Raw genomic sequence first — 23,358 nt, 5'->3', positions numbered from 1 at the left:
CAGTAGGAACTGATCGAAATAACCCCACCCCACCCCCATGAACCTCGGACACATTTGGCCCAAATAGGAACCGTTTCCCCCTTTCCCCCAATCCTTCCTCTGCGTCCAGCGAGGCTGGTGTCGGACGTGGGGTCCCCCACACCTCGGTGGGGCGATTTCTCCTTTAAGAGCCCACCGGCTGTGCTTTGAAGGGGGGTCCTTGGCTTGCCAGCAGCTGTCTTCACCCCCATCTGGTTGGTAGGGACATGTGTGCTGTCCCCTCCCCTTGGCCTTTTTAAGATGGAACCTGATCCCCCTTCCCAGGGCTGATAATACTTATTGAGGACTGGTCACGTGGGCTGGTTTTGACAGGTGCAGCTGCAAAGCAGGCAGACAACCACCGCACAGCCTGAACAGTCTTGGGGGGAAGCTTGTCCTCCAACAGGAGCTGAGGGGAGCAAAAGGGAAGGAAGGGGGCTGCTGCAGAGCGTGAGGGAGAGCAAGGGAGGAGAGAGAAAAGGGGGTGCAAGAAGGAAGAAGGCACCATGTCAACCACACACATAGAGACCCACGTCCAGTACAACCACTCGTACATGATGACGGAGGACTACATGGCACAGGAAGAAGACTGGGACCGCGACCTGCTGCTCGACCCAGCCTGGGAGAAGCAACAGCGAAAGGTAGGGGGACAAGGGACAAAGGGACGGGGTGGGCAGGCTTGGACCAAGGACCAGGCCGTAGCGGACTTTCTGTCACCGGGAGAGGCGTCAAGGATGGTCACGCCGCCAACTTTTTACCAAGACATGTTTTGTTTTGCTGGTTCTTCATTTCTGTTTGGTTCCCATGCTGGTTGTTTAAAAAAAGGTGGCAATGTTGCATTCACATATATTTAAATAACTTATTGTGTGGCTAGAGAGTGTATTTAAAAAATTAATCCCATAAAGCTGCTAAAAATGCAGAGGGCAGCTCTCCACAGATGTCATTCTGAATAGGACAACCCTGCACGGTTGTTTTATTTCCGGAGACACCAGTAAAAGATTGCAAGATGTTCTGGGACGCCCCTTTCCCTTGTGGGGCAGCGAAAGGCCTTGGATGCGCCTCAATGGAAATGATGGAAGATGGGCAGCGATGCTTCCCAAATTTAAGAGGTTTCTGTGGTGATGGAAGAACTATGACCCCCTCGAGCAGGCTGGAGCTGATGGAAGTGGTAGCCCTAAACAGCTGGAAGGCTGTGGTGGAGAAATTTACTCCAAGTGTCTGAGGAGGTCTTTGCTTCTCCGGAATGAATCGTTGCCCCCAAATGCTGTGTTTTCTTCCATGTTCACCACCCGATTCTGCACCATGTTGAGGTTCTCGAGAACCCTGCAGGCCTTTAAACTTACAAGCAGGCCGTGCATTGCAGGCAGGGGAGGGGGCAGCCCCTTGGAGCCAGCTGCCACCCTGGAGCATCAGATGTTGTTGGCTGCAGCTGTCCCTTGCCATCACCCAGATCCTTATCCTATATGGAACCACAAGTGACATTTTGGGCAGAGTACGTCAGAAGAGACTCGCACCAGGGCCAGGGGTTGGTCCAGAAAGAACGGGGGAAGGAGAGCATATGTCAGTGCAGTGGCATCTATTGAGGGCCCGGGCTGCGTCTGAGCTATGCCTGGAATGATGGAGACCCAAGGGAGAGGGGAAGGAATCGGCTAAATATATCCGTGCGTGGCAGTGGGGAACATGTCCTAAGCTAAGCTTTGAAATAATACCACAGATGGGGGATGTCCTAATCGCAAATGTTCAGAGGCAGAACAGTCCCAGGCCCTTTCTCCACCTTGGCAACATAACTCAGGGCTGCATTCCACTGCTGTACCTCTTGGCGCCTTGAATTTGGAGTGCGGAAAAAGCGCCAGGTCTACAGGTGCAAAGAGATTAGACTCGTTCACCACATTATCAAATGAAAAGCATCTGCGTAAGTCTTTCAGGGCCCCATGCAGAGGAAACTGCTCTAAGACTTGCATCAAAGGCCGACGTTTCGCTGGGACTTATCTCTTCCCATACCGACGCTACCGCAACTGAAAAATCCACATGTGACAATGCTGCTCAGGGCTGGGAAGAAGGAAATTTGCAAGCCCCATCTTCTAATAACAGTAGCTAAAGGGCCAGACCTCCACCCTTTGGTTCTGCCTTCCCTGCAACTCTTAAACATACAAGAACCGCTCTGCAAGCCCATGTGAGCTACCAAGGAGGCCATCACCTGCCCAGGTCCTGTGACCACCATGCTCAAAGCTGTCACAGTTTTGCGGGAGGGATTCAAGCACATTCTGCAATTAAAACACCACAGGTCAACAAATCCATGTTTCTAAAATCAAGCTGAACTGCTTGCAGTTAGGAAAGTGACAGGGAAATCATAATTGTGGAATTGTAGAGTTGGAAGGGACCCTCAGGGCCATCTGGCCCAATCCCCTGTGATGCAGGAATCCTGCCTACAGTCATCCCTGAATGGGCTCGAACCACCAGCCTTCTGGTTGACAGCGAGACACACTGACCCATTGCACCACTGGTCCACTTTAAAATAATGCAATAATGATCGACGATCAGGAAGAAGTATAATCTTAAGGCAAACAATTCAGAACAAATGCTCAATAAAAAGCAGGCATTGCATAACCTCCATGTAAGCTTGCGGCAAGGAAATTAGGACGACTGTTCAATAAGTGGGTCATCTGGAAGTGCCCATAGATTTCCCCCCTTAACCTCCTCCCCCTTGACACAGAGAAAGGCTAATCACAAGTATCAATCCACTGCTTTAGTCATGTGCCAAGTGACCGCCCCCCCGCCCCGTCTGTCTCATCCAGAAAAAACATTAACACCAAACAATCTCTTCACAGGCTCCCTCGCTGTCCTCCAGGTGTGCTCACTTAAATTCTCACAGATTCCACATAACGTATTCTTACTGTGTTCTGCACCCTAAACAGACACAAAGAAGGCACTCACTGTCATTGATTGGTAGGTCCAAAGCACGTGAGTCTAATCCAGAGAATAAAGTGATAGATTTGAGCTCTGGGTTAAATTCTTGCTTTGTTTCCTCATGGACTGAGGTGGCAGCGGCCATCAGACATCTCGTTCTGGCTCTCAGCCTCAATTCCCCAATTGTTAAAATAGAGGAAAGAGCAGTCTGCCTCATAGAACTGTTGTTGCGCAAGTGAACCAAGCCTCGCTGCATGTTAAATGCATAATGCAGAAATGGCTATGTGGAGGAAAAAATGGCATGCAATTGTCCAAGATTATAACATTTTCCCCTATCATCTATCTATCTATCTATCTACTTTGAAGGAAACCCTTGGTGGGGGAATATTGCGTTGTGATTTCTGCACCTAGGTAGGATTTAAAGAGTGAACAATGCTTATCTATGCACAAGTCATTTCAGATTCTGGACTTAATTGTTTTATGAGAGGGGGGTTGTCCCTGTCTTAATAAAGTTATAACTTACTTCAATATGCAATAATCCAGCTCTGCTGTGTCCATCCTGTACATTTTTCTGGACCATCGGTGGATGGGTGGGTACTCCAAAGTCTTTCCGTCATTAGCACCACTGCCTGAGCACTTAGCAATTAAATTGGGGCTGTGGTACCCCAAGGATATCCCTGCCCCTCAGGTCATGTTCTGTGCCAAATAACTTTTGCAACATCAACAAGCAAAAGGGTAATGGTCTAGTTTGGTTCAAATTTATGGGGAAGGCTGTAGTTCAGGGGTCAGCAAACTTTTTCAGCAGGGGGCCGGTCCACTGTCCCTCAGACCTTGTGGGGGGCTGGACTATATATTTTTGGGGGGGATGAACGAATTCCTATGCCCTACAATTAACCCAAAGATGCATTTTAATTAAAAGGACACATTCTACTCATGTAAAAACACGCTGATTCCCGGATTGTCCGTGGGCCGGATTTAGAAGGTGAATGGGCTGGATCCGGCCCCCGGACCATAGTTTGCCTACCTGTGCTGTAGTAGTTCATTGGTAGAGCATCTGCTGTGGATGCAAACAGCCCCTGGTTTCATCCTTGGTGTGTCCAGGTGAAAACTCTTGTTAATACTGAGCAAGATGGACCAAAGGTCTGATTTTCTATATCCCTGTAATGACAGAGACAGTGAGGATTTTTTACACAGTATTTGACTGGCATTTTCATGTTAAGAGTTAAGGACAGAGCCTCTCCCGCTATGTTGGGGGACTTAAACCTAAGTGGCTTGAGATCTCCTGCTCCCACTAGATTTATGACCATGTTGCTCATTGCTAAGGCTGAATTAGCCTTAGGAACGAGTCAAGTTTCACATTACGGTTCCTCCAGGCTGAGAGGTCCTTTTCCATTGCTTCTGGCTTTGAGGGGGGAACTATCAGATCCAATTCATCCCCAAGGCCACGTTAAGTCTGCGAGGGTCTCTTTAATTTACCAGCAGGCAAATGCCAGCTTGAACATCTCCCCTGCTTAAAACGTGAGCTATGGCCTCCCTAAATGACTCAGACTGGCCTTTCCCAGGGGTTTCTGCTGGGCTGCCTAACCCTGCACTTTTGAGGCCTGGGCACCGTTCCCACTTATCTCATTGCTGACAGTATTTCCACACCTGTTCCTTTGGGCCTGCGACATGGCTGATCCTGCAGCCACTGCAATGTCGGGGAGAGACAGAAGAGAGAGGAAGACCTCATGGCAAAGTTGCACACCATCCTTGGACACCAGCCGCCACTTAGAGCGGAACAGGATCCCCAATGGGTTTTGAGCATCGCATGAGATAAGAGGGACCACACGTTTCTGGGCATGGGCTGCTTGGTCCCATGTCCATCTCCACCACTGGAGGCAGCGTGCCTCCGAATACCATTCACTGGGAATCACAAGTGGGAAGATTAGCTGTTGCACTCAGGTCCTCACATTGGCATCCGGTTGGTCAGTGTGAGAAAAGGTTATTGGATGACATGGGCATTGAGGCTGATCCAGCAGCCAGACTCTTCTGGTGTTCTCACTGGTTTCAGCGGGTTCATGTGAAGTTCCTACAGGCTGGTCTCCTTCCCCAAATTGGAAAATTTTGCATCTTCAGCTTTGCCCCTCTTTCACAAAGCCATGTGTATGCTAGGTAAACACATGCAGTAAATGAGATTGTGGCAAACTTTGCAACAGGGGAAAAAATCACTGAGGTTTCCAGATAGATAAAGGTTTTGGGCCAAGACTAAGCTGCCGTCCTATTCTTGGGTGGGTGAGAACCCTGTTCTATTTTTTGCAGCATTTCCTGCAGCGCTTGTTCCCAATGGATGGATGGTGCTTTTGGGAAAGGCATTCTTGTAGCCCAGTAGTGTCAGAGCCCCTGCGCTGAGTGCAGAAAGCCTCAGGTCCAATCCTTGACATTTCCAGGTAGAGCTGGAAGAGCAGCCTGCCTGAAACCTTGGAGAGCTCCTGCCAGTCTCTGTGGACAATACTGAGATAACGGCAGCTTCCTGTGTTCCTGTGCTGAACTAACCAACCTATCTCACATCATTAAATGCTCCCACTCTCTTGCACATACTCCTGTTTCAAGCAGCTTTTCACTTCAGATCGGGATCTGTTGGTAGATTTCCAAATCAACTGCAGAAGATTGGCAAACTCAGTGGTTTAACTCAGGGACAGGCAACATGGTGCCCCCCAGATTTCCCGGACAACAACTCCTATCATGCTGGTTGAGGGTGATGTTGTCCACAACATGCGGTGGGCATCATGTTGGCTGCACTTGCTTTAAGAGTAGCACCAGCAAAAAACTTTTTCTTCACTCCTGTTGAAATCAAGAAAGCTTATGGAAAAACAGCTCCGGAAGGAAATCCTTGGGCAGAGTGCATGCACTCGGAACCACCTTCCTTCCACCTTGCTGAGCCACAAGGTGAAAAACAAAATAGACCCCGCCAGCCTATATTTTCCCCACCCCATGGTGGGGTGTCGTCCACTTTTATACCCCAGTTGCATGAACAACTATCCAACAATGAGTCATAGTAAGGCAGAGAGAAAAGGACTGAACGCAGCTCCATGTCCAAACAGGGATTTGGGGAATATGGATCTCCTGCAACAATGTCCCTCCCTGGCCATGCTGAATGTGCTTTAATACGGATGAATGAGACATAGCTGCCGCCTGCCAATTAAGGAAGGCAGTAACTCCACACCTGTTGAGTTGTTCAGATTTGAAGTGGCAAGGAGGACCTGGTGTGAACAAGAACACAGAGAGGCCATTTTCTCCCCCTGCAAACGATCACCCCTGAGAAAATCAGCTTTCTCCTCCTCCTCCTCCTGTCCCTGGGAGCTTCTTCCTCTCTGTATAGCTATACTGATATGGGATTGTTCCTCTGCTCCTGCAGGGAGCCAGGGACACCCTTTCCTGCTGATGCGAGAGATCTGTGGGGGTGGTTTCGCAGCAACGGGGTATCGGGTAGCTGCTGCTGTTCCAGATGCCTTGCCCTTATAAGGCTGTTTCTAAAAACTGCCCTGTGCCTGTGCTCCCTGCAAGGAGGCAAGGGGATGAGCTAATGGCAGTATTTTGGAAGAGGGCAGAACTTATTTAGGGTACAAGAAGGGTCTTCCTCTGCCCCCACCCTCCATGAGAGATGGATGGGCAGGCGGATGGCAAGGCCAGGCCTCCTCAAGAACAAAGTAGCTATTTAAAGAGGCTTCCATGGCTTGGGGCTATGATTCATTGGCTGGATGGAGTGGTTCAACTTGTTGGGAGGTTGACTAGTCCCAGTGGCGTAGCGTGGCGTTGGGGGCCCCGGGAGCAAATTTCTGAGAGGGCGCAACCAGGTGTCCCATGACAGGCTCCCTCATGGAGGCTGGAACTACAGGGAGACAAGCTGCGTCTGGGGTGGGCCTTTGGGGCTGGGGTGGCAGTGGCAGGTGCCTTCTTTTCCTTGGGGCCTGCAGAAGGGTGTGCCCACACCTGGGCTGGCCAAGAGGAAAAGAGGAGGAGGGCAGTGAAGGAACCCACGGGGGGGGGGGGAGGAAGGTGGGAAAGCACTGTGAGGGCCTGCCCTCTCCCCCAGAATTACTTTGGATTCCTGCCATGACTTTTCAGCTCTCCTTTCAAAAAAGAAACAGGAAAACATGTGGGCTTCTTCTGTGCAACATCTACATACATGTGACATCCACTGGGATGCTTGAGAGATCCGATCTTTTCAAGTCCTGATGCAAACAGAACCTTCTGAATCAGTGTGCGGATCAGAACGTAACTGAATTTCAGCTCAGAAACATGCAAACATGCATTTTTAAATGTATATTTTATTATAAAACACATCTGTAATTCTGCACAACAGCTTAGTATTGATCCACACATTAGTCCTGAGAGGTGTGGATGAGGAAACTTTGTATAGGAATCCTCAAGCATCTCTAAGTGGTGGTGCGCTCGCAATGTACAAAACTGCCTAGTGAATCCGTTCCACACAGACACTTTTGAGCACTGAAGGGAAGCAGAGTCCGCCTCTGCCCCTCTCCTCAGGGCCCCGAACCCTCTGCTTTCAATTTCATCATCTCTTGGCTTCCCCAAGCAGTGCGCACTGAATGGGTTTGTCATGTGGGCTCCTGCCAGCTCTGTTAATCCTAGTAAACAGGGGTGGTGAATCTGGCAGGGCCATTCCGGACCTATGTTGACAAAAGCACCTGTGAGGAGATGCCCTCTCGTGAGGCTGCAAATAGCTTCCCATTGTGAGTGCCAGACACACATCATACTGGGTGGAGTACCATTTGGCAAACCTACAAGCTGGGCCAAGGCCAGAACAATAGTCAGACAAAGGATGTGATAAACACTAAGCATCCCAACCACTTCACCAAACTTTTTGAGAGCAGAAAGACAAACCACATGGCGTCTTGCTGAGTTACAACAACAACAACAACAACAACACGCTTAATATGTGAACTCCCTAAGCAGTTTACATAAAACACAGTAAGATCATTTTTGAAAAATCTGTGTGTGTGTGTGTGTGTGTGTATCCAAGAAAAAAGAGAACATCCCTCAATGCCAGTTGCATACCCTCCAACATTCCTCTGATGAAAATAGGGATGTCCCATTCCATTATTATTATTATTATTATTATTATTATTATTATTATTATTATTATTATTTATACCCCACCCATCTGACTGTGTTGCTCCAGCCACTCTGGGCAGCTTCCAAACATAGATAAAAACATAATAAACATTAAACATTAAATACCTTCCCTATACAGGGCTGCCTTTAGATGGCTCAGTATCACAAAACTCCAGAATTTCTCTGATGAAAATAGGGATGTCCTAAGGAAAAGTGGGACATTCCAGGATCAAATCAGAAACTGGGATGGCTACTGTAAATCCAGAACTGTCCGTGGCAAATAGGGACACTTGCAGGGTCTGCAGTTGCTGGCAATCGCTGTTGCACTCAGATCATGCCATATGTTTAAAAGAACATGGCTTCCCCCAAAGAATCCTGGGACCTTAAGTTTACCCCTCACAGAGCAACCATTCCCCACCCCCTTAACAAACTACAGCACCCAAGATTCTTTGGAGAACTACAGCACCCAAGATTCTTTGGAGAAAGCTATGTGCTTTAAATGTACGTGACCTAAATCAGTTTTGTGACTGACCTGAAGAAAGCGAATGAGCTTCAGAGCCAAGGGGGGATTTGAACCTGGGTTTTCTCAGATGTAGTCCAGAACTCTAACAAACCACACCAAACTAGTGTAGGAAACGAGAAAGCAGGTGCTCTTTGTGATATCTCTGCATAGGCTTCCAGGAGGTGCCTGTCCCATGCGTTTCCATACTGTCTACATGTTTCAATATTTTTCTGCGTCAGGGGTGGGAAAGCTTTTTTTAGCTCAAGGGCCACATTTGCTTCTAGGTAACGTTCTGGGGGCCACAGGCCAACAGTGGGCAGGGCCAGAGACAAAAGCAACCAGAGCAATGAATGAGGATTTAAATTTTGCGCAGTAAGGGGCAGATCTACTATGAAACTTAACGAAGGTTTAGCTTCAAGGCCCCTAATCCGTGAAGGGCCCCACAAGTGACTTTAGTTCACATTGCTTTTAAAAAATCGGGTCTAGTATATATTTCCACAATCCCAAAGTTTGAGAGTCAGTACTGTACCACAGATGCTGTAAAAGTGACTTTGACATGAAAGATAATCCAGGACAGCAATTTTAAGTAAAATCAGTGATGTTGTTGTTGTTATTATTATTATGTGGTGTTGTTTTGTGGAACAACCCCATTGAAGAAGATAACAGTGGTTCCCCAGACCTTGTTGCTGGTTGCGAAGGGGCACCCATAACATTTCAAGTTTCAGAGGCCTAAAAATGTAGGCCCGCTGCTGAGGCTAGCTTCTACACATTCCCCAGCCTCCATCCTGGCAACCATTGTTGGAGTTCAAGGACATCTTCCAGCCAATAATTTCAAGGAGATTATAAAGCGGGGCCCAGAGCGCCAGGTTGCCCCCCAGATTGGGGGCACCTGGCATACAAGTGCGCATGTGTGACATCGTGCAAATGGTGAGCATGCACATCATCTGCAGAAGGCCGAGCGCTTTGGAGGAGCCGGACAGAGGTGTGACGTGTGATGCCATGATCTTGCCCGTGCGCAACACACACCGGGCCCCCTCAACATTGAGGGGGCCCGGTCCCTTTCCAACAAAATTTGAGGGGGTCGGAGACACACCAGCCCCCTAGAGTTGGCACACCTGGCAGGGCCAGTGAATGGTGTAGCCTGGGAAAGAAAGGCCAGAGGACCAGAGAGAGGCTTAGTAGGCCGCATTTGGGCCTGGAATTCTGCACCAGTGTCTCTGCTTGGGGAATGGGGACCGGCGGGATCCAGCAAGTGATAGCCTGCAGCCTGACCCTGCAAGCCCAGGTCTCATTGAGGCAATCATTACCTGTTGTGCATGGCTGGGTCTGTATCCATGCCAGTTCAGAAATCCCTAAGTGTGAATGAAAACTTATTCTTGTCTTGTGGCGCCGTCAGAAACATCTAATGCCTGTTTGCTCTGTGTAATATACTTGGAGTCCTGTAGTGATTTCATGTTCTTTATTGCAGCTTGTAAAACAGTGATTGAATTGCCCCCCAAACCTCAGGCTTTTATATGCATTATTTACACAATGAGTCCCGTCTGATTGGCTGATTCTGCTTCCCTCCTGGAGCCTGATTGGTCTTTTCCTGCAGGCCAATCAGTTGCATTCTACGATCCTACCAGCCTTCTAGATGCGCCCTGGCATTTGAAACATATTTCAAGCCCTATCTGCTGGAACCTTCACAAACACTGTCTTTTGCAGATTGCTCAGTCTCCTGTGTATGTACACGCACAGCCATTTTGGAGCAACAACTCCAAGCTGGGAGTGCTCAAGTCCTATGCACTCTTCCTCTCTTGGGTTGAGCTCTAAAATCCTACATTACTCTATGGGGTTGAACATAAGACTATATGTTTGATCAGGCCAATCCAGCAGTATGCCTGTCAACTGTCCCGGAAGAAAAACAGGACACCCCATTTTTTCGTGCAAGATCCTGGCAGCCATTCAGGTGCCACGTTCTTGCGTTGCAATCACACCCCCCCCCCAAAAAAAAGCACTTTTGGGGAGCAAGATCACTGTGTGGGTCACGTGATTTGCCCAGGAGCACATCCCTGCTGTTTGGTCTGAAAAAGTTGGAGGGTATGCAGCAGTGTGTTCTCTCACAGTAGCCACCAGCCAACTAGATGCCTGAGAGAAACTCAGAAGCGGGACCTGAGCACAGGAGCCCTCCGCTCTCCTGGCATTTCCAGCAACTGGTATTCAGAAACATGGCTGCCTCTGAACATGGAGGTGGAGCATAGCCATTGTGGCTATGAATTTTAAAGCCATTCAAGTTGATGGCCGTCCCTGCCTCATGTGGGAAGGAGTTCCATAGCTAAACTATGTGCTGTGTGAAGAAGGATTTTTATTTGTCTGAATCTTCCAAATAACTGCAGGAAAATCAGACTGGGGACCCCCTGCAGACAAGTCTTTTATTGCAGGTTTATTCCACAACATGTTCTTGGCACAATAATTAGTGATGGATTGAGTCTGCTTTAGTTTGTTCTGCGACGCTTCCCTGATGCTGCCACATTATTGCCATCCTGAGGGGCTATAGGGCATGGGTAGGCAAACTAAGGCCGGGGGCTGGATCCGGCCCAATTGCCTTCTAAATCCGGCCCACAGACGGTCCGGGAATCAGCGTGTTTTTACATGAGTAGAATGTGTGCTTTTATTTAAAATGCATCTCTGGGTTATTTGTGGGGCATAGGAATTCGTTCATTCCCCCCCCCCCTTCAAAATACAGTCTGGCCCACCACAAGGTCTGAGGGACATGCCCCATGCTGAAAAAGTTTATCTGTGAGTACGTGCCATTGGATTAAATGGGATTTACTTATGAGTAGGCATGCAGAAAGGATTGTAATGTGCACTGTCTTAGGCCAGCAGAATGAGGAACCCTTTTCCAGTTTGAGGGCCAGATTCCCTCATGGCCAACGTTTTGGGAGCCACATGGCAGGGCTAGAACAACAGATGCAAATCTGACCTTTGCTAGATTCCAGCCAGACAAAAGTCAGAGGTTTCTATACACATACACACGACACCACACACCTCTTTGCATCCTCCATCAAGGCATTCTCACAGGCCAAAGCATTCATGGAACAGGGCAGGGGTGTGTGTGGCCTGGAGAGACTCCTGAGAGTTAGACAGAGAGTGCTGGAGGGCCACATTTGGCCACTGGGCCCAGGGTTCCCCACCCCTGATGTGGTCTGTTGATTTCATAAGCTTATACTGCATCAAATTTCTCAGCAAAACTCTGCAGAACTGCCCTAAGTGCCAGAATCAATGTTTTACATGCCACAGCCCTTGTGTGCAGCATTATAGGTGCAGGAGAATTGTGGCACATTTATGTGCCAGCTTCAGGTTTCTAGGTGCCAGGGTAACCAAGTGCCTGGGATTTTTTCCAGACTTTTAAGATGGGTATACCCTTCCACTGATCTATCACACTCCCACGGTTCAGATGCACTGGACGTTTCAGGCAAGGGTGACACTTTGCCTAGGCTCATCCTCAGAACTTTGCTGGAGAAAAATCAGGCTTGGCTGGGTGGGAATCAGCTGAGCAGCAAAAGCTGTTATCCATACCTAATTTCCCCCCTGTCTGCCCATGTTGTCTGGCAGACACATCATATAAAAAATATGGCAAACCAAATCACTATTCATCAATTGTTCAGTCTGACCTCCCCTCTATGGTTGCAATGGCATATCCACCAGCATAAAACAACAAATCATAGGATCATTTAAAAGCTAAATAGATGCATGGATGTATACCGTATATATAGAAAATTACAACTTACTGAATATTGCTCAGGCAGAGTGGCAAGATGTTTTCAGCAGTCTGCACTGGAGAAACAATGAAGAAATGGATGCTGTAGTTGAGATTCCTGCATTGCAGGGGATTGGACCAGATGATCCTTAGGGTCTCTTCCTGCTCTACAATTCTATGAAAAGAAAAGAAAAAGTGAAGATCTAACATTTCGAGAGATTTCAAGGTTCCCAGTACAGTACAATGGTACCTCGGGTTACAGATGCTTCAGGTTACAAACACTTCAGGTTACAGACTCCGCTAACCCAGAAATAGTACCTCGGGTTAAGAACTTTGCTTCAGGATGAGAACAGAAATTGTGTGGCGGCGGCGGGAGACCCCATTGGCTAAAGTGGTACCTCAGCTTAAGAACAGTTTCAGGTTAAGAACGGACCTCCAGAACGAATTAAATTCTTAACCCAAGGTACCACTGTACATGTTCTGATCAAGATAACGTTCACGGTTCCTCGCGGGCATTCTCTGTTGCATCCTACAATATCTGGTAGTAGATCTGGAACCTGGATAAATCTGTAACTCTTGAAAGTGGGCTTAAAGCAAGCATGTAGACCTCCTCTGAACTTCTGTGAAGCAGCCCCTCCACCTTCTTTTCCAAACAGACTTCCAGAACTGTCCCATAAGAGCAGGTTGCTGAGCACACTCTATGTCAGAGACAAGGGGACAAGGGATCAGCTGAGAGGCCCAGGGCTGGTTTTGCAATGTAGCCTCCTGCTCTTCATTACAACAGCATGGCTGTTACACATGCATGGCTCTCTGGAATGTGGCCATGATCAAGCATGTGGCGTGCACCACACTTGTGGGCGGGCGGGAAGGAACTGGCAGTCCTGTTCCGCACCCACAGCGATTCAGTCTAGTGAAGAACTGAGAAGATAGGAAGCAGGGCTGTGCAGTGCTGCTAGACCTAAGCATGTCTACTCAGAAGCAACTCCTGTTGAATTCAGTGGGGATTACTCCCAGGTAAGTCAGGTTAGGACTGCAGTTTAAATTGTCATGGGACTTTTTTGTATTCCTGTGGGAACCACTCAAAGACTATGGCAGGGATGGGAGAACCAGCAGCCTTTGAGATCTTGTTGGACTCCAACCCCCATCACCCATGAGCATTGGTCATGCCGGTTGGCGCTGATGGGAGTTGGAGTCCAACCTTTGAAGGGCCACACAGGTTTTCCATTCTTGGGCTATGGAAAGTAGGCAGGCATTTAGATTTATATCCTCCAAGAAACTGGAGGGGGGTGATTCCTCGCTGCTTTATCCTCACAACAACCATGCAGAGTAGGAGAGAGAGAGAGAGAGAGAGAGAGAGAGAGAGAGAGAGAGAGGACAACTGGCCTAAGGTCACCCTGTGACCTTGGTAGCCTGGTGAGAATTTTAAGCTGTCTACAGTGTGGTGTAGTGGTTAAGAGCGGTAGACTCATAATCTGGGGAACCAGGTTCGCTTCCCTGCTCCTCCACATGCAGCTGCTGGGTGACCTTGGGCTAGTCACACTTTCTGAAGTCTTTCAGCCCCACTCACCTCACAGAGTGTTTGTTGTGGGGGAGGAGGGGAAAGGAGATTGTTAGCCGCTTTGAGACTCCGTAGGGTAGTGATAAAGCGGGATATCAAATCCAAACTCCTCCTCTTCTTCTTCTCTTCCTCCTTCCCAATGATCCTGTTGTGCCAAAATTCTGCAGTCATTTTGCAGTGAAAACCCCGTTTTTGCAGCACCCCTCAAAACAAGTAATTGATAAATCAACCTGGGGTTTGTAGTTAACACCCCAAAATCCAACAGTGTCTTTAAACCAGCCCCACATTCCAGCCCCACATAAACCAGAGGTGCTTCCTCTACACATCTGCACATCCATCCAGGCTAGCAAGGATGGGTTGTCACCCTAGCTCAAGGGAGCTTCCAGGTATGCAAAGGCAGCCCAGGAGTACCCCAAGCAGGACCACTGAGGAGTGAGAGCCTGAGAGCCAAACAGAGAGGCCTGGGGGTTCGTATCTGGCCCCCAACCCAAGGCCTGTGGTTTCTCCACCCCCCTGTGTTGAAGCCTGAATATGCAGCCGTAAATATGATTCTTGTGTTATTATTTGTAATAATACCTTTCTTCCAAGGAGCACAAAGCAGTGTACATGGTTCTCTTCCTGCCCTCATTTTATCCTCACGGTAACCCTGTGACCTAGGTCTCTGATCCCAAGGAGCAAGTGAGCTTCTTGGCTGAGTGGGGATTTGAACCCGTCTCTCTAGTCTAAGACTAGCCACTGGGCCATACTGCCCCCACATAGAGCAGAATGCTAGCCAAAGTGAAATATTTTAAATTCCGATTGGTTTCAGTGGGAAGAGGGTGTTAAGCATGTGTTTATCTCTCTCTCCTGCTGGAGTTATTGAGATGTAAGAGATTACATCATACATTTAAAACACATTTAGAGCACATGGTGCCCCCCCCCAATGAATCCTGGGAACTGTAGTTTAGCCTCAACAGAACTACAATTCTCAACACCCATAAGAAGTCACAGTTCTCACAATTCTTTGGGGGAGGCTATATGCCACAGATGTCCCAAAGCACAATTGCAAATATTTAGGGCAGCCATTTCTAGTTACACATGATTCCACAGAAGGCTGACAGTTTAACACTTTTTTAAAAATGGTTTAGACTTGGGTTTAAAAATAAAACAGGATTAAATTCATTATTGGTTCCACTGGAAGCTCAGCAGAAGTGCTCGCCTTGGAGCTTAATTTATTTTGGGTTCAAAAGCCAGCTAATTCAGGTTACACAGTGGTTGCTGGGAAGCTTCCTGCAACATTCCTGTCTCAAAATTCTTGCCTCCGAGGAGTCTCTATAAATAGACTAATGCGCAGACGCAGCTCAACTGTATTTTTATTTTTTTAAATAGACGAACCCATGGCTCTGTAAAACTGCCTATTTTTAGGAGCGCCTTCTATTCTGTTTGACGCTTAAAATGCATGTCTGCACTTTTTTTTTGGAAAATAATAATAATGTTGTCGCTCCCTTTAGCCAGGTACGACTCAAAAGGAAAGGGGACTGGGAGGGAGAAGGAATCAGGGGATTCAGGAAAGATCTGAGGAGAGGACAAAGTGCAACGGTGTTGTTGTTTTGAGGCAGGTGTGTGTGTGTGTGTGTGTGTGTGTGTGTGTGTGTGTGTGTGGAGTGAATGTTGCTCTTCCCCACCAGAACCTCAAGAAGCAGATTAGGCTAATACATCTAGAAAAGCAGGACTGAGCTCTTGGGCATGCTGTGTGACTACATACTTTAAACAGGCCAATTGCCCCTTTCCATGCTCAGCTTACTCCATCCCATTCCCACAAATCTTAACAGAGGAAGGACTGTAGCTCAGAGCACCTGCTTTGCATGCAAAATGCCGCTGGTTTAATTCCTGGCATTTTGAGTTGGCGGGAGAGGGTGCTGGGTGCTGTAAGTCTCCCTTTCCAAATGAGCAATCCTGTATCTATGGGGGGGTAGAAGAAAGTGCAAGAGAAAGATTGCCAAACCAGTTCCTTCCTCAAGGTAATGACTTTGGCTGCTTGTTAAGCATTGCGATTTAGCATATCCAAAGAAGTTGCTCTGTGCCATAGAGCAAATCATTATCATTATTAAGGTTTACATACCACCCTTCATCAAAAGATCTCAGGGCAGTTCACAGAATAAAATACAGGATAAATCACAAGTAGCCACCTCTCACCTGGCTGGTAGATGGAAGCCAGAGTTCTGAGTGAGAGAGTTGGAAGAGACATGCCTTGGTCTGTGGACTTGGAGCTCTCCCTGGAAACCTAAAGAGGAGAGCAAGATGGGAGTGTTAATGTGAGACCCTCCATCCTATGCTCAGTTTGTAAAGGTAAAAGTAAAGGGACCATTAGGTCCAGTCGCAGATGACTCTGGGGTTGCAGCGCTCATCTTGCTTTACTGGCTGAGGGAGCCGGCGTTTGTCCGCAGTCAGCTTCCAGGTCATGTGGCCAGCATGACTAAGCCGCTTCTGGCAAACTAGAGCAGCGCATGGAAACGCTGTTTACCTTCCTGTCGGAGTGGTACTTATTTATCTACTTGCACTGTGTGCTTTCGAACTACTAGGTTGGCAGGAGCAGGGACCGAGCAACGGGAGCTCACTCCGTCGTGGGGATTCGAACCACTGACCTTCCGATTGGCAAGCCCTAGGCACTGTGGTTTAACCCACAGCGCCACCCACGTCCCATACTCAGTTTGTATATAAGTATAAATGAAACCATATCTCCTAAAGACACCACAGTCTCCACTGACCCTCATTCCAAGGAAATTGAACCCTGGGTAAGCGCAGGCACCCCTGGGATGTCTTGTTGTTCCTTGGATATTGGGGTGGCATGTAACAGCTGGCATCTCCAAGCAGGGCTGTGACCCTAGGAGGGTCACTGCCAAGTCACTGTAGGCACTGCCAACCTAAACAGACTAATGATCTGACGGGATAAAGCAGCTTCCTGGTTTCTAGCCCTCATGTTGCTGTTTCCAATAAATAAATGGCCCCCAACCTGAAATGTCTATAAAACGAATCCCAAATTCTATTGCATTTGGGGGGGCAGGAAGGATTTGAGGCTGAACCCATTTTTACTATCTAGCGCTTCATAGCCATCTTCTGGTGTTTAGCTGCTCGTTTTTGAAGAAAAGCACAACAGCAGGTTGTAAGGACCATTCTAATGTGGTTTCCACACATTTGTTCGTTCCTCCGGAACTGCCGCCCTTTGTTCATGTGCATTTTTTGGAGAATCCAGACAATATCCTGATTCTGGTGCTCTATGAGTTGTCCTCCCATATTTTTCCCCCTAGACCTGGTTTTGGAAATTGCATGTTATGACAGAACACAACAAAAGCCAACTCATCAAAGGGCATTTTATACCTAATCAAAAAAACACAGTACCGCGTAGAGCAAAAAACCAAACCAATTCAACAAACAATGAATGCAATTCAAGACCAATTCATAGTGATTCAAATATCAGAAACAGGTGCTGAGCACCAGCTGTGTGCCAGCAGACCCCTCAAACCCTAAAGCTGTTGGAAATGTTGTGCTGACTCCCAGTTCTTAGAACAGATGGAGATATATATATATTTTCCAGAGGGGCCACATATCAGTGGTGCATAGGGTCATAAGCAAAAATGGGTGGAGCAAGTGTACATTTCACATGTGTACAGCAGGGTAGTTTCTATCAACACACTTCCCCCTCTCTCTCCCTCATCTAGGCAAACAAGGAGCATTGTCAGAGCTCAAGGACACATTCCAGCCAGGCATAAACACTCACCGAGGGTGCAAAGCAGAGCTGGTGGGGTGCATGGGTTGGGGGAGAAGGGGTGCGGTCTGAGGAAAGTCTCTTGGGTTACTGCCTTACAGGGTTGTTGTGGAGATTAATTGTGGAGGGAGAGAACCACGTGCACCACTCTGAGCTCCTCGAAGAAAATGCCGGAATGTAAACGCAATTAATAAAATAACAATAAATAGGGGAGAAGTTGGGAGGGCTGCATTTGGCCCCTGACCCCAAGGGTTCCCATCTCAAACCGCTGCTCAGTTCAGATTTTCCAGAGTCTGTTCTGTCTGTTCGTTGGACGTGTAATTCTACAGGCCTGCCTGAGTTACATGCACACACAAATGTGTATACAGTATCGGCTATATGCCAGGTTAATCGCCATTGCTTCTCCGAAAGGATTCTGGGAATTGTTGAATGGGGGGGGGAGTTTCCCCTAACCCCATTGCTACCACTGTGGGCCCCACAATATCCTTGGACTGAGGAGACCTCTGTTAAATCCTTGAAGTGTAGTCAGTCCCTAGGTAAGAGTTTCAAGGGAGTGCACACAAGGTAATGCGGAGAAAGGGGTTCAGTGTCCTCACCCGAACACCCATTTTAATCTGAAACTGAACCCAGAACCAGGCAGTCACACAAAGCAACAAATGTGGCTGCCCTCTCGCTTCCAGGTATGTGTTTGTTCAGATTGTTCAGCGTATTCACCTTTTTAGGCAAAAGGCCCACTCAAGGCGGCTTACGATACAGTAATGTAAAATGATACAACAAAACAAAATGCAGCAACAATTGATCCAATTGCCAGCTGGAGCTGCTTGTTGTGACAGCCCGCCGTGTGCCTGCCATCGCCACGTCCTGCACTGTACGCTCTCTGCTGTACATAAGCTCAGTGCCCTGGGATGGTCAGGAAACACTGCTCTTCCCCCATCCTTCCCATTCTGTTGGCGCCAGGTGGCTGGCCATAAATATATTCTGCAGACTCAGGGCATTGCATGAAACTTGCTTCATTGCAGGCACCTTGAGGGCCAGGTCTAAATTTGGCCAGGCACCGGGGTGGGAGGCAGGGGAGCTGAGATCAGGATGCTGTGGAATGAACTGAAGGCAATGTATGATCCCATATGCTCCAATTGGACCTGTTTAGTCATATTTCACACACACAGAGGAACATACCCACTTCTTCTCCAAAAACAAGGAACTCCCAGCCAGTCACCTGCTTCCCCGAATAGCTAGATGTATTTATTTTTTACCATGATTTAGAAACCAATCACCCAGGATGTGCAAGTCTCATAGCAGTGTCAGTTTAACACCTGCCTGCCAAGTATAAATGTCCTGTACAGTATCTTTATTTGAATGATCACATGCCCTCCAACTTTTCTATGATGAAAATAGAGATGGTCTATTCCATCATCATCACCATCATCACCATCAATTTATGATTTATACCCTGCCCATGTGACTGGGTTCCCCAGCCACTCTGGGCAGCTTTCAACATATATAAAAACAATAAAACATTAAACATTTAAAAAAGCTTCCCTATACAGGGCTTCCTTCAGATGTCTTCTAATATTTGTATAGTTACGCATTTCGCTGGCTCATACCTTCCAACATTTATCTGATGAAAATAGGAACAACCTAAGGAAAAGTGGAGCATGCCAGGATCAATTGGGATGGCTTCTGTAAATCCAGCACTGTCCCTAGAAAACAGGGGCACTTGGAGGGTCTGATATCTTGGAGATGTATTTATTTTTTTACCTAGGGCTGCCATATGTCCAGGTTTTCCCAGACATGTCCGGAAATTGTGCAGGAAAACGGTGCCTGGGTGGATTTTTGGCAAATTGGCAAAATGTCTGAAAAACCCAGACACACAAAAGGGGGGTGTTAATATATATATATTTATCATTTGAAAATTCGAAAAAAGGCCAAAAATAAAAAAGCTCAACAACTTTGTCCAGATTTTCACTTTGGGGAATATGGCAACCCTTTAGAAACAAAGCACTCCAACACCCAAGCTGTGCTAGTCTCATGGCAGTGTCAGTTTAGTGTCCACCTTCCACCTGCAAAGTCTAAATGGAGTGTTTCAGTATCTTCACCAGGAAATAGCTAAATACTCCTTCTAGAAGGGGGGAGATATTCTGGAGAAGGGGCAGGTATTCCTTCCCGCATCTCCACCCCATTCTAAGTAAGCAAGGAGTCTGTATGTAAAGGACAATAGATTGGCAGCTTTAGCAAAGCTGGAAAAGGACATCATTAAGAAGACCCATTTGGTCCAGCATCTCATTCTCACAATGGCCAACCAGATCCCCCCAGGGAAGTCCACAAGCATGTGCAACAGTGTTCTCCTTACACTGGAGATCCCCAGAAACTGATATGCAGAGGCTGAGTCGCTCTTTAGTTGAATACAACCCTCAGTAATTACAGTGCGCGTGTTTTATTTATTTGTTTAAGGCATGGGTAGGCAAACTAAGGCCCAGGGACTGGATCCGGCCCAATTGCCTTCTAAATCCGGCCCGCGGACAGTCCAGGAATCAGCATGTTTTTACATGAGTAGAATGTGTCCTTTTATTTAAAATGCATCTCTGGGTTATTTGTGGGGCATAGGAATTTGTTCATTCCCCCCCCCCCAAAAAATATAGTCTGGCCCCCCACAAGGTCTGAGGGACAGTGGACCGGCCCCCTGCTGAAAAAGTTTGCTGACCCCTGGTTTAAGGCATCTTTATGCTGCTTAATCATTAGCATTTCAATGCAGTCATCATAAAAACAGAGATGCGATGTGTATGGGTATTCGGTGACTCAGTTGACCATTGCCATTGTGTTTCCTGCAGACATTCACAGCCTGGTGTAACTCTCACTTGAGGAAGGCAGGAACGCAGATTGAGAACATTGAGGATGATTTCCGGAATGGCCTGAAGCTCATGCTTCTGCTGGAGGTGATTTCAGGTATATATATATATATAAAAAGCTTTGGGGAGGGTGGTGATCTGTGGAGCTGCCCAGGGGCAAGAAATGTGGAGCGGGGAGGTTGAGGCAAAATTTGCAAGCCACAGACACAATAAAACTTTTACAATTTGTTCAACTTCTGCCTAAGACTCCAAACCACCAAGTGGCAGGATCTGCTACATTTAATTGGAGTTAGCAGTAGGTCTGTTGCAACCTCCTTTGTGATTTTTCATTTTGAAATCTTTAAGATAATATATTAGTTTCCTGTTGATGGTGTTGCTTTGAACGAATACTTTATATTTGACTCTCCCTCGTCCTCCATCTTCCCTCCTCCTCCTCTTCTCCCCAAAGGTGAAAGGTTGCCAAAGCCAGATAAAGGGAAGATGCGCTTCCACAAGATTGCCAATGTCAACAAGGCACTAGACTTCATCGCCAGCAAGGGGGTCAAGCTGGTATCTATTGGTGCTGAGGGTGAGTGTTTGGGAACTCATTCCAGAGGGCTGGAGATGTAACACTAAAAGCCTGATTGGTAGTGCATGCTAAGCACATCTCTGGGGCGTGTGGTGATCTAAGCGCCAGAAGTAGCCAACATGGTGCTATCCAGATGTTGTTTACCAACTCCCATCATCCCCAGCCAGCACGGCCAATGATCATGGATGCTGAAGAACAGGTCTGCATGGGGATGAGGTCGTTCCTCAGATTAAGCTGTTGAGGGCTTTAAATGCTAAAAGCGAAAGCTTGAACTGCATATTAGCAACCAGTACAGCCCTCTGAGCAGATGGATGTCCCACTCAACAGCACTACCTTTATAAGTTAAAGTAAATTGCAAGGTCCCCTTCAAAGATCTTTACTGGAACTGGTACGATTTAGCTTATTTATAAACAATCTGGAGTCAGGGTGAGCAGCGAAATGGGTAAAGGAGTGGATAGTACCAAATTATTCAGCCTGGCAAAACTCAAAAAGTGGTACATAAATAAGCCCAATAATGACTGAATCCAGACTTGCTCTCCAGATGTTTTGGACAGACATCCTTCCCAGGTTGTGCCCCCACAGAAGGAGATTATATCTCCAAACATGTCTGGAATCCCTTTGGTGAAAATCCATGTCTCATTTGTGCGGTTTTGTTGAGACAACTGAAATGATGCAGGTCTGACCCCAAACACTGTGGTTCTCTAAGCTCCCTCCATCCCCTCCTGCTTTTCCAGAAATTGTGGATGGGAACCTGAAGATGACTCTGGGCATGATCTGGACAATCATCCTTCGATTTGCCATCCAGGACATCTCGGTGGAAGGTGAACACAAGGGCACACAAGCCCCTTGCGGCATCCTGGTCTGCTTTTTTAAGGGGGGAGCTGTTGGCTCACTTGCTTTGCATAAAGAACATCCTGGGTTCAATCCCCAGTGGCATCTGCCAGTCAGTGTAGACAATACTAAGCCGGACAGACAAGGGTCTGACTCAGTACAATGCAGCTTCCTATGCTCCTAGGACCCAAGTGGAAAAGGGAACAGGACCAGCTTAGAGTCCCATAGATAAGATGCCCTCGTCCTTTTTGCCATGGTCCTCACTGCCCTTTTCCTTGTCCTCTTCTTTCTGACCACAATATGTGCTGCTGCCCAGAGGGAGCAGGCAGGGAAGGTAGAGGCAGCGGCTGCTTCATCTCTCACTCTGGCCTCTGCTCAGAAAAGGGAGCAACGCCCAGGCAGATCAACAACCAGGCCAGAATGGGGAGCCTCCTACTCTGGTGTGCCCCCCCCCCAGGCAGCTGATCAGCAATGACCGTCTTTGGTGCTGGTCTCCCCACGCCCTCAATTGCAGAAGGCCCCAAGATCAACTCCTAGCACTACCAGTTAAAACCGCCAGATGTCAGGTGATGGGAAAGGGAATCCTGAAAAGCCACTGGCAATGGGACGGGGCCACCCTGCAATAGGTGGGCAGGCTGGCATGGCTTAGTGGTGCTGGAGCAAGTGCATTGCAGGAAGGTGTAATGATGAGAAAGAAGAAGGAGGAGTTTGGATTTGATATCCCGCTTTATCACTACCCTAAGGAGTCTCAAAGCGGCTAACAATCTCCTTTCCCTTCCTCCCCCACAACAAACACTCTGTGAGGTGAATGGGGCTGAGAGACTTCAGAGAAGTGTGACTAGCCCAAGCTCACCCAGCAGCTGCATGCGGAGGAGCGGAGACGCGTACCTGGTTCCCCAGATTACAAGTCCACCGCTCTGAACCACTACACCACACTGGCTGAGACTTTGGCTGAGACTTTGGAGAGCTGCTGTCAGTCGAGAGTAGAAAATGCCATTTACTCTGAGCGGACAAGAGTAGGCAAGAGCCAGTGTCCCTGCCGGGCATCAAAGGAACTCCTGGGTCTTAGCTAGCACAGAGCGTCCATTGCCTGAGCCTTCCTTCCATCCTTTCTTTCCAGAAACCTCAGCCAAGGAGGGGCTGCTGCTGTGGTGCCAGAGGAAGACTGCTCCCTACCGGAATGTCAACGTGCAAAACTTCCACATCAGGTATGAGGCAGGGGAGGGGGAGGGGGTCACACACAATTTGGGGTCAGCTGCATTCATTGTTTGCTACACACTTACAAGTGCACAGGCTGTGCATAGCGAAAGAGGGTTTGGAGCGACAAGATTTCTACGCAGCCAGGATACAAGAAGAGGAGGAGGAATAAGAAGAATAGAATCATAGGATTGTAGAGTTGGAAGGTACGCCAAGGGTCATCTAGTCCAACCCCTTGCGATGCGAGGATCTCAGCCAAAGCATCACTGGCAGATGCTTTTATTTGACAAATAAAATGATGACAAATGATTTTTGTTAGTTTGTTGAATTGGATT

The 23,358-nt window shown here is 47.8% G+C and overlaps 1 protein-coding gene across 1 annotated transcript in view; it reads left to right on the top strand.

Moving 5' to 3' along the window:
• The first annotated feature begins 345 nt into the window (after positions 1 to 345).
• The window catches only part of ACTN3 (actinin alpha 3), a 41,756-nt gene continuing 18,743 nt past the window's right edge, over positions 346 to 23,358 (top strand). Inside the window, exons 1-5 of the mRNA XM_028710022.2 lie at positions 346 to 659; positions 20,410 to 20,524; positions 20,876 to 20,995; positions 21,730 to 21,816; positions 22,947 to 23,034. Of these exons, the coding sequence (XP_028565855.1) occupies positions 525 to 659; positions 20,410 to 20,524; positions 20,876 to 20,995; positions 21,730 to 21,816; positions 22,947 to 23,034 (545 nt within the window). The 5' untranslated portion in view covers positions 346 to 524. The remainder of the gene's footprint in view (positions 660 to 20,409; positions 20,525 to 20,875; positions 20,996 to 21,729; positions 21,817 to 22,946; positions 23,035 to 23,358) is intronic.

The sequence above is a fragment of the Podarcis muralis genome, chromosome 16 (assembly GCF_964188315.1).
Source record: "Podarcis muralis chromosome 16, rPodMur119.hap1.1, whole genome shotgun sequence".
NCBI classification, from domain to species: Eukaryota; Metazoa; Chordata; class Lepidosauria; order Squamata; family Lacertidae; genus Podarcis; species Podarcis muralis.
This window is presented reverse-complemented; position numbering and strand designations above follow the sequence as displayed.